Source organism: Pseudonaja textilis, chromosome 2, assembly GCF_049901715.1.
Source record: "Pseudonaja textilis isolate UNSWEBS1 chromosome 2, rPseTex1.2, whole genome shotgun sequence".
Lineage (NCBI taxonomy): Eukaryota > Metazoa > Chordata > Lepidosauria > Squamata > Elapidae > Pseudonaja > Pseudonaja textilis.
The window spans coordinates 153,374,023-153,389,341 of NC_141991.1; the positions used below are offsets into that span (position 1 = coordinate 153,374,023).

Genomic DNA, 15,319 nt, shown 5'->3' on the forward strand with positions numbered 1-15,319 from the left:
CTGGGAGGGCCTGGTGCTCCAGGTGGCCTAATGGACCTGTGCAAGCTACTGGCGGCCTTGGTGGTGCTGAGGTGCATCGGGTGCGTGAGGGAAATGTGCTCCACACGTGGGCCAAGAGCAAGACTCACAAGGGGGTTGAGGAGATGGGCTTGGGTATACTTTACCACTTCTACCCAGCGTTTCTAGCTGGCCGCTTTGCCTCCTTCGGGCTGGGTGGGTCTGCTGAGCAGCAGTGGAGTTACTACCCAGGAACAAAGACCCCCGATGATGCACCTCCTTCACTGTGGCTGCTCGGAGGGGAGAGCCGAGCCCTGCCCTGCCCTGCTTGGCAAGGCAGCAGCTCCAAAGTGCTTTCAGGGTACTGTCCGACCGACACAGCTCCTTCAGGTGGAGCCCTCAAGGCTTCCCTGGATTGAAGACAGCCTTCCGTCTTGCAGCCTCCCTGCCACATGTCCATTCCGAAATGAGGATTGCAGCCAAATTCCCTGCTCAGCTGGCATTCCCAGAAGGTGCAGCTTGGCTACAGCGCCAGTTAAGCAGTGGGGCAGCTTGGGGGCAGTGGGGCTTCCCTCTGCACAAGCAGGCAAGTCGGCAGGATGCTCAAAGGCCCTCTTCTTCCAGCCTTGGGACGGATGCCACTTCCTATCCTGACATGCTTCCAGGAAGCCCGGCTAGGCACCACATGTTGTGTCTGGTAGAGGGTGGGGAAGCACCCTCCCCTGCTTCTTGACAGGCCTGCTGGCAAAGCGCCCTCTTATGCATCCCCCCATCTCCGCTTGCTGCTTGGATGGTCAGCCCAATGGTGGCAGAGGGCTCCAAAACCACAGCATGCACCAAGGGGCTGACAGGCTGCGTCTACAGCCCAAAATAAAGGGCAGCGAGTGCATGGTGGCCAACAGGTTTCCAGCTGTAGCTGCTCTGCCTCCTGCCTCACCTTACCTCATCCTGAAGGAAAAGCCTCCTGCCCACAGCCCCACTCATCGGAGAGCCCTGGATTCCCTCCCCAACCCTGCCCCCAGTCATTCATGACACCCCAGCCAAACCCTTCCCCAGCCACACCCTTCCCCCACTCCCCCGGAGGACAACCACAATGCTTATCTGGCCCTCAATGAAATTGAGTTTGACACCCCTGCCCGAGAGATTAGAATGGCCCCCATTGTAACACTTTTCCGGAAGGGGTTGAAGACCTCGTTCTGCCAGCAGGTGTGAGGAACCCAGAGCAAGATGGAGCCCATTAAATGGTTGGTGTAATGTATTGTCTGGTGAGGGGCTATTATATTATTTATTTTCTTTTATTAGTATATACATACATATACGTGTGTTTTATATATATGTTTTTGAAGAAGGGTGGTCCATCCCGACAGTCAGTGGATCGGTGAGTTGGAGGGAATATCCCAGGCGCCATCGGAACCCTTTGAATCCGAGGGACTTCCCCAGACGGCTGACTGCTGCTGTCGGCGATTGACAAACCCACGAACCACTGGTGAGAGGTGAGAAGAACAGGACTGGGGCTGGCCAGCAGTGAGAAACAAAAAGGAGAAGACGCCTGCAGGCAAGTATTGGATGGGAAATATAATCCCTCCCTGTAAGCAGGGACGGAGGAGAGGACTGATCACCCTCTCTTAACAGATAAAGTGGGTGGACTTGTCAAGTCTGATTGGAAAAGAGAGAGAGCCTACTGCAGTTCCCATTGGTGACTGTGAGTCTCCAGCACCGTGGGTCAGTAGAAAGCGAGTGGCGTCCGCAGTTCCCATCGGAGACCGTGAATATCCGGCTCCCTGGGTCGGGCGTGTGTGAGTGGGTGTCTATGTGAAAAATCCCCTGCTGTGTTTGAAGAAAGTGGGACCCCTTACCCTCTTCTTCAATTTCCTCTCCTCTCTCTCTCTTGTCTGTTTATGTGCGAGGATTATGGGTGGTAGACAAACTAAAGAGGTAACCCCTCTGGAGGTTATGATGAAACATTTTAAGGAGGCTTACCAGTCTCAGGATTTATGGGCGTAAATGGGATAGGTAGAAATTGCGAAAATTTTGTGAAATTGAATGGGCCAACCTTGGGATTGGGTGGCCCCAGTGGGTACACTTGATATTCCCACTGCCGTGCAGGTACATCGTAGGGTCTTTCACCCAATGTTAGGCTACCCAGATCAGGGTCCATATAGACGTGTGGTTGGATTTATTGAATCATCCACCCCTTGGCTACGACGACTTAAAATGCAGCGGTGTAAAGCCTTGCTATCACGACATGTTACCCTTAACAAATTACAGAAATCTGTACAAGTGCTGCCTAGTTGTCCCGAGGAAGTTCCAACCCCCCTTATGTACCACCGGAGGTTTTGAAGAAGGGTCGGAGGGGAGGAATCGGGAGGGTGGCAGACTTTATGGCACGATTAGATCGACTATCTCCATATCTAAAAAGTCCCCAAGGTCAGAGGGAATGAATAGATCGGTCCAGGTGGATAGATCACTGCCTTCAACATCCACCCCAAAGGAAAGGCCCGTGGACCCTACCCCATCCACTTCAGCGCCGAGTACATCTGCTATGACCGAACCGGTCGCAGCCAGAACTCGGGCAAAAACAGAACAGGCTTCCCTGACAGCCCCCCTGAGACAAGTGGATCAGTTGGCAATTAATCCAATTAATGGAGGTAGCTCGAAAAGTCTTTGCAAATAGGGATAAAGAGGAGGATAGGAAAAAAAAAAGATCAGAAGATGCAATGAAAGGCTGAATTAATGGCAGCAGCCATGATGTGGGCACCACGAGGACGGTCAAATCCACGTGGTGCGGGGTCCGCTCACAGAGGGCTGGGGCAAGAGTCGGGAGAAAGGGGGAAGATGGGAACTCGGCCATAACCAATGTGCTTTATGTAAGAAATATGGGCATTGGAAAGGTGAGTGTCCCGAACGTGAACTACCCAGAAATAGGGAAGGACCCCCACGAAGCCTCAGTTTCGTGGTGGAAGATGGTCAGAGAAGGCTGACCCAGAGGGGTAGAGGACAGATAGAAACCAGACGGGGGTTGGGCGGACCCCCTCTGGTGGGCTTGGCCCAGGCAGAAGAATGGGACTGAGGCCGACCGGGTTCAGTCAGCCTCCTGAACCTATGGTCAGACTGAATGTGGGAGGCAAGACAGTTACATTTTTAGTGGATATCGGAGCTACCCGATCAGTTTTAACCCAACCCTTAGCGCAGGCATCCCGTGAAACTATTAATATTCAGGGAGCAACAGGGACAACTTTACAACGTCCCTTTCTGGAGCCCCTTGAATGCACCTTAAAAGGGCAGGCTATAACACACCAGTTCGTTTATATGCCTGACTGCCCTGTCCCATTATTAGGAAGGGATCTGCTCTGTAAAATGAGGGCACAATTATCCTTTAATGAGGATGGTTCCATGAACCTGGGGTACGGAAAAGTAACTTTGTCTGTACCTTTGGAAGAATCCTGGAGGCTTATGGTAGCGAGGGAATTTGGGTGCGCTGACAAGGAAGTCTGGAGGCAGTTTAAAGTTCCCTATTTGTGGGCGGAAGATAACCCCCCTGGTTTTGCAGCACACCATCCACCCATTCTAATTGAGGAAGTGCCTCTGAAAGTGCCTGTGAGAATCAGACAGAGGGCATACCCGCCACATTATGCAAGCTATCCAGGATATTATTGACTTATATTTAGAACATCATATCCTGGTACCTACTGAATCGCCCTGGAATACCCCCATATTGCCAATTCCAAAAGGGGATGGTCGGTTTCGCCCTGTTCAGGATTTGAGGCCTGTAAATTTAGCTACTATAACTATCCATCCGGTAGTTCCCAATCCCTATGTCATATTGGGACTTATCCCTCGGGAGGCTCAGTGGTTTTCTGTTATAGACTTGAAAGACGCCTTCTTTACCATCCCCATACACAAGAAAAGCCAGCATTTATTTGCTTTTGAGTGGGAAAACCCTAACACTGGTAGGAAGCAGCACTATACCTGGACCAATATACCTGCCTCAAGGATTTAAGAATTCACCTACACTTTTCGGTGCTGCTTTGGCCAGGGATCTGGAGGCTTTACATATACCAGCCCCAGATGTGGTCTTACAATATGTGGATGATTTATTAGTAACAGGATATGCAGAGGACGCGTGTTGGCAAAATACAGCTGATTTACTTTCACTACTGCAAGATTTAGGCTATAAAGCATCTAGAAAAAAAGCACAGTTAGTTCAGCAAAGGTCAGGTATCTGGGTTATGACATTGAGCAAGGGAAGAGGACGTTGGGCCACGAGCGGAAGGAGGCCATATGTCAACTTCCTGTTCCAACTAACAGGAGAGAATTACGAGGGTTTCTGGGCGTGGCTGGTTTCTGCCGCATCTAGATTCCCAACTTTAGCCTAATTGCAAAACCTCTCTATGAAGCTACGAAAGGGGCAGAAAGGGCCCCCCTCTTTTGGAGCAAAGAGGAAGAAGCTAGTTTTCAATCCCTTAAACAAGCCCTCCTTCAAGCTCCCAGTTTAGGTCTCCCGGATTTGGAGAAACCATTTCAGTTGTTTGTTGACACTAAGCGAAACGTTGCAATAGGCGTCCTCACCCAGATGATGGGAACATGGCACCGGCCGGTAGCATATCTCTCCAAGCAACTAGATAATGTAGCCAAGGGATGGCCAGCCTGCCTTAAAGCAGTGGCTGGCACAGCAATCTTGACTCAGGAAGCAAATAAGCTAACCTTTGGTCAACAATTGCATATATACACACCACATTATTACCTGAGCCTGAAATAGCAGTAGAGCACAATTGTGTTCAGACTATTGAAGAAACTTATGCTAGTCGTCCTGACCTGAAGGATGTTCCCTTCCTGCCCCAGATTATACTCTGTTTACTGATGGCACCAGCTACTTACAAGAGGGAGTGAGAAAAGCGGGATATGTGGTGGTCACGCTGGATGAGGTCTGGGAAGCAAAGCCACTCCCTCCCGGAACTAGTGCCCAATTAGCTGAACTACATGCCCTCACCCGGGCTCTAGAGCTGGCACAGGGCTGGCAGTAAATATATACACGGATTCCAAATATGCTTTCCTCACAGTCCAGGTCCATGGGGCTCTGTATAAAGAGAGGGGACTACTAACTGCAGGGGGAAAAGAAATAAAATACGGCCCCAGATATTGCGTTTATTGGACAGTGTGTGGGCTCCGAGCAAAGTAGCAGGCATGCACTGCCGGGGCCACCAGAAGGTGGTGACAGATATACAAAGGGGGAATGAGAGAGCTGACAAATTTGCGCGTGAAGCAGCCCTACTAGACTTTGCCCCCCTTGAAAGGCACCTTGCCATATGGGTGCCCGATGCTCAACCCCAACCCCATTACTCGGAGGAGGATAGGGACCGGCTAAAAGGCACTCGAGGCGCACCAAGAAGGTCAGTGGTGGGTCTTACCAGATAAGAGGGTGTATATTCCCGCTCATTTGGCCTGGGATGTTGTACGTCAGCTACATAAGCAATTGCACCTAGGTAAGACTGCCCTCACAAAGGCGCTTAGGAGGGAGGTGTATATAGATAGAGTTAACAGCATAGCAGCCAATGTATGTGCCCGTTGTGAAATATGTGCAGCCAATAACCCCAGGCAAGGCCCGCAGCCACCAATGGGCCACCAACCCCGAGGCTGTTACCCCTTCGACTCTTTGATGGTTGACTTTACCGACATGCCTCGTTGTGGCCCTTACAATGCACTGCTGGTTATTGTCTGCACATACACGGGCTGGCCAGAATGTGTACCTACACGCACAAAGAAGGCCACTGAGGTTGCTCGAGCATTACTTCATATTGTAATACCAAGGTATGGGTTACCCTCCCGGATCTCCTCGGACAATGGTCCGGAGTTTATTTACAAGGCAACGCAACAACTAGCAAAAGTTTTAGGTATTACATGGAAATTACACTGTAGTTTCCACCCCTTTGGGGGCCGGGTGGAAAGAATCAATCGAACAATTAAGGACAAGCTGGCAAAGATATGCCAGGAGACACATCTCAAATGGACTGATGCCTTGACCCTAGCTCTGGTGGCGATACGTTGTGCACCACGCAGGGATATTTCGGTCTCCCTTTTGAATTATTGTATGGCAGGGTTCCTAACTTGGTTAGGTTTGATATGCATGACACCACAAATGTATCTGATGTTATTAGGTTAAGACAACTCAAGGCCCTAAATGAAATTATCCATAAATTACAGGAATATGTGTTAACGTGTAAACCTCAGGTTTTGGTAACCTCCCCCCACAACATACGTCCAGGGCAGGAGGTTTGGGTTAAGGATTGGAGACGGGAAACATTGTCTCCCAAATGGAAGGGCCCCTATACTGTAGTCATGTGTTCTCCCCTTGCTGTTAAGGTAGCGGAGATTAAATCATGGGTTCATTGGTCTCAGGTTAAATTAGCCGCGCCTGCCTGTTGGAAAATCGGATCTCAACCTGACTTTCCACTCAGGTTGACCTTTAAAAGGTGAAGAGGACTCTCTCCCCTAGTGGTGACACTCCGGAAGCTGTCCCTCTACCTACGGGAGACGAAGAGGAACTGCCCTCCCCTAGTGGTGACACTCCGGAAGCTGTCCCTCTACCTACGGGAGGCGAAGACCACCAAATCCCCACTACTTCTAGTTCGGAGGGTCTTCCCTGGCGGCTTAGGTCTCGCGCCAGGCTTCCCTAATAAGTTGGGAAAAGGGAGAGGGAGGAAACAGTAGGATATGGAGCCTAGTCAAAGGCTAAGGGAAACTGCTTGCATCTGAAGGGGTCTTATGCCATCTGTCTGGGTTGTAACCATATTACTGGTATTAAGTGTGGTGATTAATTCATTGTATCTTTACTCAACGCTGATAAAGGGAAGACCAACCCAGGATGATCCTTTACCCCTAGAGATAGAGCAGTTGGAGGAATGGTATTCCCCTGAACCTTTTTATGATGACCCTCCCCAATTATAAACCCCAGGGAAACGGAACAATGCATTGATTGCTTCCTGGTTCGTAATACTGGGAGACACTTTACATATACCAATACTAGGCCTCCAGGTTGCCATATCACAAGTCTCCCACAATGTGAGTACCAAGGGACGTGATATTGGCAATGTGTACAAATGAAACAATAAGATGTTACTTTCTCCGTTCCCCATGGGTCCCTGTCCACAATCGGGTACTCCGTACCCTGAACTCCCTCCATGAAGATCAGAAGTGTAACATCCATGTGGAATGTAAGGATGGAAAGGGGGTCTTAACTACAGGGTAGGAAAGCCCACAATGTGCACAGACTTCACCCTGCCATGATGTAAACATACCACATGGTCTCCTCCGACCTCTTGTAATGGCACTAACTGTACAGGGGTAATGAGGGTTGAGATATTTGTCAATCGTTGTCAGGGAAGCAGGGCCTGGTTTGTTATGTAAATGACAGAGCAGTGCCTACCCCATTTTGGAAGAATCCTAAGGAATATCAAGCCCAGCCATCATTGTATTTGTAGGGATCCTGGTTGGGGCTTGTGTCATCTTGCCATGTGTGATACCTCTTTTTATACGTACTGTTTCAAGTTCTGTCTCGTTGTTAATTGAAAAGACAACTACTGAAAAGGTAATGGCTCTTATGGTAAAGGACCCTGTCGGTGTTTATGAGGAACTCTTTCCCTATGTCCTCTTTACTGGGAATATGAAACTACACATTAATCTTTCGATTTAGGTGAAGTTTCAAAGGGGGAATGAAGAAGGACCAGGGAAGGAATATATTTTATATAAGTTAGCTAGCTCCTGAGCATATTATAACTCTCTGATCTATAGGTCATAGGGACAGAGGGCAACTCTGTCTGTGTTACGCTAAAGAATTAGGAAATCTATTTAGAGGAAGTAACAATGTATTTAAAGTTGAAAACAAGGAAGCTGCAATCAAGGGAAGGTCTGTAAGAAGCATTTTTGTAAGTGTAAGATAATGGTAAAAATAGCATATACTTACAGACATCCTGTCTTCTCTACCACATCCTCTTTCTTATGTTTTGTTCCCAGTACAAAATATGTTTTTAGGTATTTTGTAAGCATAAAATCCATATTTGGTAAATAGGGCATAGATGAACGCCCAGGCTTGGGCTGAAATCATCATAAGGTATAAAAGAACTAACCCCAGCATGTAATGGGGTTCAGAATTTGTCATGTTAATGCTCTGAACGCTTTGCGCAAATAAACCTGAATTCTTCCACCTCTCGTGGTCTCTTGTTCTGTGTTGAAACCGAGACTGCTGCAACATTTTAAACCACCTTGAGTTACCATGTGCAAATAGGCAGCAATATAAATTTTCTAATAAATAAGTGTGTGCATTTATACTGGACAAAGCCACTGGACAGTTGCCTTAATCCAAAAACACTGTAAATAATACTCACCTTCCTCAGTGTAGAAAGTGACATCCTTTTGATAAATTCGGGGATCCTTCATTTTTAATAAGCCTAACATGGAATAAAAAGCACGATCCAGCCTGGGATCAAGTTCCTGTCATGGAAGGAAAGAACCACCAAAGGTGAATATTACCATTAGAAAAAAAATTGTTCTGTGGTATTATTTTCCAATTTGTCCCAGCAGATAGAACCCCAAAAATATATACAACAGAAAGCTCTATAGTCTGCCCTTTATAATAGAATACCCTAAGAGGTCTGATCCAGTGTTAATTGCTAAGAATTCTGCCTAGCTCTATGACTTTTATCAGCGTTTTTTATTAATGTATTGCTTTTGCTTTTAATCCTTGCACACCACGGATAATTCTAAATGTGTGGGAGGCATTAGAGATAAATTCAGAATTTAGACATTTACATTATAAGCAGCACATCTAGGAAGGTGATAAAAGCCGCGTCCCCGGACAGCAAAACTCAAGAGTTCTCCCTTGCCAACTATGGGAGGGCAGCGTTTCACTTGCAGAGAGAAACGGCCCTTAATTTCATCCCAGCCGTCGCTCCGAATGCTTTTGAATTTCATTTTTCAGAGCAGCAGGGGAACAACACCCATCAGGAAACGTAACCCGATTCTCCCGGATTAATAGAAGTGAGGGCTTCTTGTCACTATCTGCTCCTCAAATTGGCGGCACAACGGTACCCACCTCCTCTTCGCTAGACGCCGACTCGGAACTCGAGATTTTCTCCTCTTCCCCATATTTGTCCTGCACTGAGGGAGAGAGAAACCAGGCATGAGGACAGCGCCGTAACAAATCCCCCAAAGCCTAACCCGACCACGCTGGCTAACACTCACTCCGCTGCAGCTCCTCACGACGCCGGTATTTCCCATAACATGCAGCAAACGCCGCGTTGACCCGCAATATCGGCCGGCCAGACATTGTATTACCACTCAAGCATTCTGCACTGAGGCAGGTTCATTTCCGGGTCGCTCAGCGTGGAAAAGGTTGGGCTTACCAACGGAAGTAATTGGCTCTCTTTCCGGTCACCGGGAAGCTATCAATCAGCTAGTTGTGAGTGCTTTGGAGGCGGGGCCAATTAGACTACGCAAACTTGCCCAATATTAATATAGAGTAGGTGGGACGAATGTCCTTAATGTAACTCTTTTCAAGCGAGGCAGAATTCCAAAACGGGATGACATCTTAAAAACGTAAACGCATTTATTATTTAAGCGCTTCTAGCTAGACCGAACATATCAAGCACTATTTTAAAGATAGTGATGTCGTATGATTATAAAATGCAAAAAGTATTTGATGTTTTTCATTTCATCAGAATTTATAGTACCTATTTTTTTCTATGTTTGTGAATACACAGATGCACACAAGGATGACATTTGTACGTCTGATAGCCTATTTATAAGTCAGATTTATTGGCAACCCTACTCAAAAGCTGACTTCAATAAACTTAAGAGAAGACAACAATGAGGTGATGGGTGGCAGGGAGAAGGTGGAACTACTTAATTCATTATTTGCACCTGTCTATGCAAAAGAAAAATAATCCAGCCTATCAAAAGCAGCACCATAGATGACAACAGTAACACAAGTCAAAAATAGGCAGGAAAATAGAACATCTATCCACTTTAGATGAATTCAAATTGCCAGGACCAAATAGACCAGGGTTCTTAAGGAATTGGTAGACATGATCTTGAAACCACTGGACAAAATCTTTCAAAGCTGAAATGTCTGGGGAATTAGAACATTTGGAACTAGAGGATTAGAAATGAGTTGATGTTCCAATCTACAAAAAGGGAGAAAAAGTGGATCCAGGAAACTACAGACCGATCAGCTTGACATCAATACCTGGGAAGATCCCGGAAAAGTTAATCAAGCAGCACATTTGTGAGCACCTAAAAACAAATAAGACAATTACTAGAAACCAGCATGGGTTTATCACAAATAAATCATGCCAGACAAACATTCTTGCCTTCTTTGACAAAGTGACTAAATTAGTGATTAAGAGAAATACTATGGACACTATTATTGAATTAAATCTAAATGAAATACTATGGACACTATTATTGAATTAAATCTAAATTTATTTAGATTTCAGTAAGCCATTTGACAAAGTAAACCATTTACTTGGTAAGGTGGCACAATGTGGGATAGAGATAATACCATAACTAGATGGAGGGGAGTATGCAGTTGAGCTAGAAAATGAACTCATCAAATTTGCAGAGAACATCAACCTGGGGAGAATAGCTAACACTTTAGATGATACACCCAAGATTCAGGAAAATCTTGAAAGATTTGAATACTGGGAACATCCAACAAAGTGCAGTTCGGTGTTGACTAAAGTAAGGCTTTACACAAAGGCAAGAGAAACCAAATGAACAGGTATAGAATAGGTGGTATCTGACCCAATAGTAGTCACTCAGAGCGGAGTCTAGGTGTCCTAATTGACTACCACTTAAGTATGAGTCAGCAGTGTGCTGCAGCTGCCCCCCCCAAAAAAAAACAAACTAATGCAAGACCTAGGATATATCAACAGAGGGATAGATAGCATCAAGATAACTAAAAGTGATAGTATTGCTTTACACTCTGCACATGGAATACTTTGTCCAGTTCTGGTCATCATGATATAAAAAAATGGAAAATGTGCAGAGAAAAGCAACAAAGATGATAAATACCCTGGAGGCTAAATCGTATGAGGAACAGTTGAGGAACTTAGATATGTCTAGCTTATGAAAGAGAAGGACTAGGGGTGATATGATAGCAGTTTTGCAATTTTCCACAACATCCCTTGAGAGGCAGTCACCGAGAAGAATACTATTCTCCAAAATACTTGAGGGCAGGACATGAAAAATTGATCCAACCTACAACTAAGGAGAAATTTTCTGAAAATAAAAACAATCAGTGGAACTGCTTACTTCCTGGGGTTGTGGGTGCTCCATCACTGGAGGTTTTTAAAAGAGATTGGATAGCTATTTGTTTGAAATGGTGTATAATGAGAACAGATAGAATTATAAACTGACCGTGCTGACCATGTGTAAGGCTAAATTGTGATTGAATTTATGTCCTGATCTCCAGGATAGCATTTATTTTAGATTCAGATTATATAACAAAATCTTAAGATAACCTTTGTTGTCATGTTTTACTGTGAGAACACTGGCACAGATTAAAAATGAAATGCTGTTGCCTGCTCTCAAAAAAAATTATATATCTAGTCATATACATACATAACATCCATATACTATACACACACACACACAGAGCAAAATTCACTGAATCTAAATGTTTTGCTTCAGATACCACAAAGCCTCCTCCCAGAAGGTAACAAGGAAAACAGATCATGTAAGAAGATGTGTAGTCTCCCAGACAGTAATGCAGATCCTGCTCAAGAATCGCTTATATGCTATGTCCTGGATAGAAGGAAGTGAACAACCAATAATCATTTCTGCCATCCTTACCACTCTCTGCACCCCCTTGCTGTCTGATGCAGTAATGCTTCCAAACCAGACAGTAATGTAATATGAAATGGTGCTCTCGATTGTCCCTCTATAGAAAGTAGTAAGGATAGGGGAAGGAAGATGTATTTTTCTCATGCCACACAGAAAATGCACTGCTGTGCCTGCTTCACCAGTGTCTCACTGTTGAGCGACCAAGCATTTGTGTCATGAGTCAGTGCATATTTGTTCACTATGTTAGCTATCAAACAACTCCTTTTAAAAATTATAGTATTTATGTTAAGATGGTTAATTGTATTATTCAGTAAACACTCAAGAATTTATTGAATAAAACAATAAAGAAAAGAGCCCAGTTCTTCAGTAGTTATTGCCATCAAACAAAGTATTAAAAGCAAGTGTAGTAATATGAAGCCTTTCTGATTATGTTAAATTCTGTCATCCCCGAGTATTGGCTATACAAATTAGGCTGACGAAAATTGAAATCCACCATTTGGAAAATTACAGGTACTTCTCCTAGTAATCCTAATTGCTGTATTCATACAACATGCAATTCCTGATAAATAACATGTAAATTATAACCAATCCCCTTTGACTCATGCTAAGTAAAAATATTAACCAATTATATTTTATCTTACCAGGTTATGAAAAGCCAATCCATGGTTTTAGTTAAAGTTTAGTGTATTATGTAAACCTATAATATTGAAAGAAATAAACCACAAGTAATTTACATGTAAACATATTTTATGAACATTGCTTTTCTTTAAGACATAAAACTTATTGTACATCCCTTAGGAAAGAAGCGACTTGTTTCTTACAATTGAGATTTTTTAATGTTCTCAATTCTCAGTTTGTGGTTTCCTGGTAGATGCTAGGCAAGTTGCAAAACAAGGATTCAAACAAGTTTCAAAACAAGCTCAGCTGTTTAAGGTTTCATATTTTTTAAATGTTCTATCTCCTCCGTGCTTATGTCTGTAGGTACACCCAGCCCTCCCCTATTCCTTACAATGCTTGACAAGCAGGCAGACAGCTGGTATTACAAAATATTTGGCTTCCTTCCTTTTCTGTATCACTGAAGGCCACACCTAGCAGCTGGGACATTATTGTAGGTGATAAAGTTCAACTCTAAGCCACATGTTCCTTTCAGTTTTGTGTCCAGCATCAAGTAGCCCTGCTGTGCTATTTTGGTGTCTCAACTCTGTGAGGGCTGCATTAGAAACATAAAACCAGTACAATCTCAACACAGATTGAAAAGGTAATCTTCTTTTCCCAATGAAGCATCAACAAGCAGGAAATCTGAGTTATGGTTTTCATAAGTTATAAAGTAGCAATCTTCAAAAAATAGTATTAAGGCTATGGGAACAGCTTTCTCTAGATTTGCTAGGGATTCACCAAGGCCTATAATGCATGTAATGGGCAGAGAGTTCTGTCGACTAGAACAGCGACCCCCCAACCTTTTGGGCACCAGGGACAAGTTCCGTGTAGAGAGGTTTTTCCGTGGACCAGAGGGTGTGTTGTTTCATATGCTGCCTGCATCCCGTGGATGGGGCTTCCCTTGTTTGTGCAGACTGGTTTCCAGCATGCAACGAACTGGTGCTGGTCCACAGACTGGGGGTTGGGGACTCCTGAACTAGAATACCCTTATTAGACAAAGCAGTTTTTGAATTGGATGATACCCAGTGCAATTTTTACTTCTCTTTTCATCCTAGAGACAAGATATAAAAATCTTGATTTTATTAGGTATATTTTTCATAGTCTGAATCCATCTTACCTTGTCAGAGTAATTTCAACAGTATTAATTTTACTTCTACTATGTCTATCTGTAATAACCCTACAGGGGTCCTTTTTAGATATTAGTTATCCAAAACAGTAAATTCTAGCACCAGTTTGATTTTGTATTGCTGCACAAATTCAAGGAATATTAAGTGCAATCACAAACAAAAATTATTTTTTCAGGGCTATTTCTGACAAAATTGCCAAACCTCTGAAGTTATAAAAGTTACCTACCAGATGTTCCAAGCTAAGAATGGGGCAGCCTATGGCCATCTAAATACTGCTGAACTACAGCTCTCAAAAGCCTGGCCACTATGGTCAACCTAGCCTCACTTGATGAATGAAAGGTTTTCTTTTCTGTGCTCAAATAGAAATGAGCCAAGAGAATTGAGGAAAACAAATTTAAATTGCTGTTAATGAAGTATAATTGACCTTGCTGGAAAAATTCATGTACTTTTAAGAAATAACAAAAAAATGTTTACCCTTTTCTCCCTTTGAGCAAGTATTTTCCGTAGCCCTTTTTAAAAAGTGCCTTTGAGTCAGTCTTGACTCCTGGTGTCTACATGGACAGTGGTCTTGGCAACATTTGCAGAAGTGATTTACCCTTTTCTTTTCAGGGCTGAAAGTGAAAGTCAGTCACCTGCTGATTCCATACCTAAGGCAGGATAAGAACTCATGGGTCTCCTGGCTTCTAACCTGTGCCTTTAACCATTTCAACAAACTGTTTCTCATTGACTGGGCTTACATATCTAATATCCTTCAAGGTTCAGCCTAAAAGGGAAAAACTTTTTTGTTCCATCTGACCTCACTTGAAGCTATTCTAATTAATCTGTCCCTATAGGATGCAGTGGCTCAGTGGCTAAGACGCTGACCTTGTCGATTAGGTCGGCAGTTTGAATCCCTAGCGCTGTGTAATGGAGTGAGTTCCCGTTACTTGCCCCAGCTTCTGCCAACCTAGCAGTTTGAAAGCATGTAAAACTGCAAGTAGAAAAATAGGGACCACCTTTGGTGGGAAGGTAACGTCGTATTCTGAAATGTCTATCACTGTTCTTAAATTATTCTTAATTTGTCGAAATGGGAGAAATCCGTTTTGATCTTCATGGATATAAGTGTTTAAAACCTGTTTTAATCTATTGGCTATTATAGAAGAGAATAATTTGTAATCTGCATTCAGGAGCAAAATTGGTCTATAATTATTAATAAGTCTGTGGTCTAGGTCCTCCTTCGGGATCAGCGAAATTAAGGCTCCCCTCCACGAGTCCGGCATCTTGGCTGCTAAGAGTACCTCATTAAATACATCCAGCATCAGTGGTCCAATTTGTTCTATGATAATTTTGTAAAGTTCTACCGGTATCCCGTCCGGTCCTGGTGCTTTATTGTTACTTTGCTTCTCTATTGCTGACTTCAGTTCGGACCATGTTATATTTTGGTTTAATAATTCTATCTCTTCCTCTCCAATTGCTTTATCATTCGCTTCCTCCAGGTATTTCATTATTTTATCCTCAGAGACTTCTTCTTTTTTGTATAATTTCCCCAAAGTAATTAAAAGTGATCTCTTTTTTCTTCTCTATCTCCTCATGCATATTGCCCCCCTCGTCCATTAATTGGTGTATCAATCTTTTTTTCTTTCATTTTCTTAAGTTTGTGGGCTAACCATCTCCCTGGCTTGTTTGCATGCTCAAAGTAGATTTGTTTAGTCATTTTCAGA

At 44.1% G+C, this 15,319-nt stretch overlaps 1 protein-coding gene and 1 long non-coding RNA gene across 3 annotated transcripts in view; both read right to left on the bottom strand.

The window, feature by feature from the left end:
• The window catches only part of KRI1 (KRI1 homolog), a 78,742-nt gene extending 69,355 nt beyond the window's left edge, over positions 1–9,387 (bottom strand). Inside the window, exons 1-3 of one of the 2 annotated variants that reach the window (XM_026716710.2) lie at positions 9,235–9,387; positions 9,086–9,150; positions 8,379–8,484 (exon numbers count right to left, since the gene is read on the bottom strand). In XM_026716710.2, the coding sequence (XP_026572495.1) occupies positions 8,379–8,484; positions 9,086–9,150; positions 9,235–9,319 (256 nt within the window). In that variant the 5' untranslated portion in view covers positions 9,320–9,387. The remainder of the gene's footprint in view (positions 1–8,378; positions 8,485–9,085; positions 9,151–9,234) is intronic. The other variant, XM_026716711.2, reaches the window with a different exon arrangement.
• LOC148127181 (uncharacterized) overlaps positions 1–15,319 on the bottom strand; it is a 155,232-nt gene that overhangs the window by 73,066 nt on the left and 66,847 nt on the right. The gene's annotated exons all lie outside the window — the stretch shown is intronic.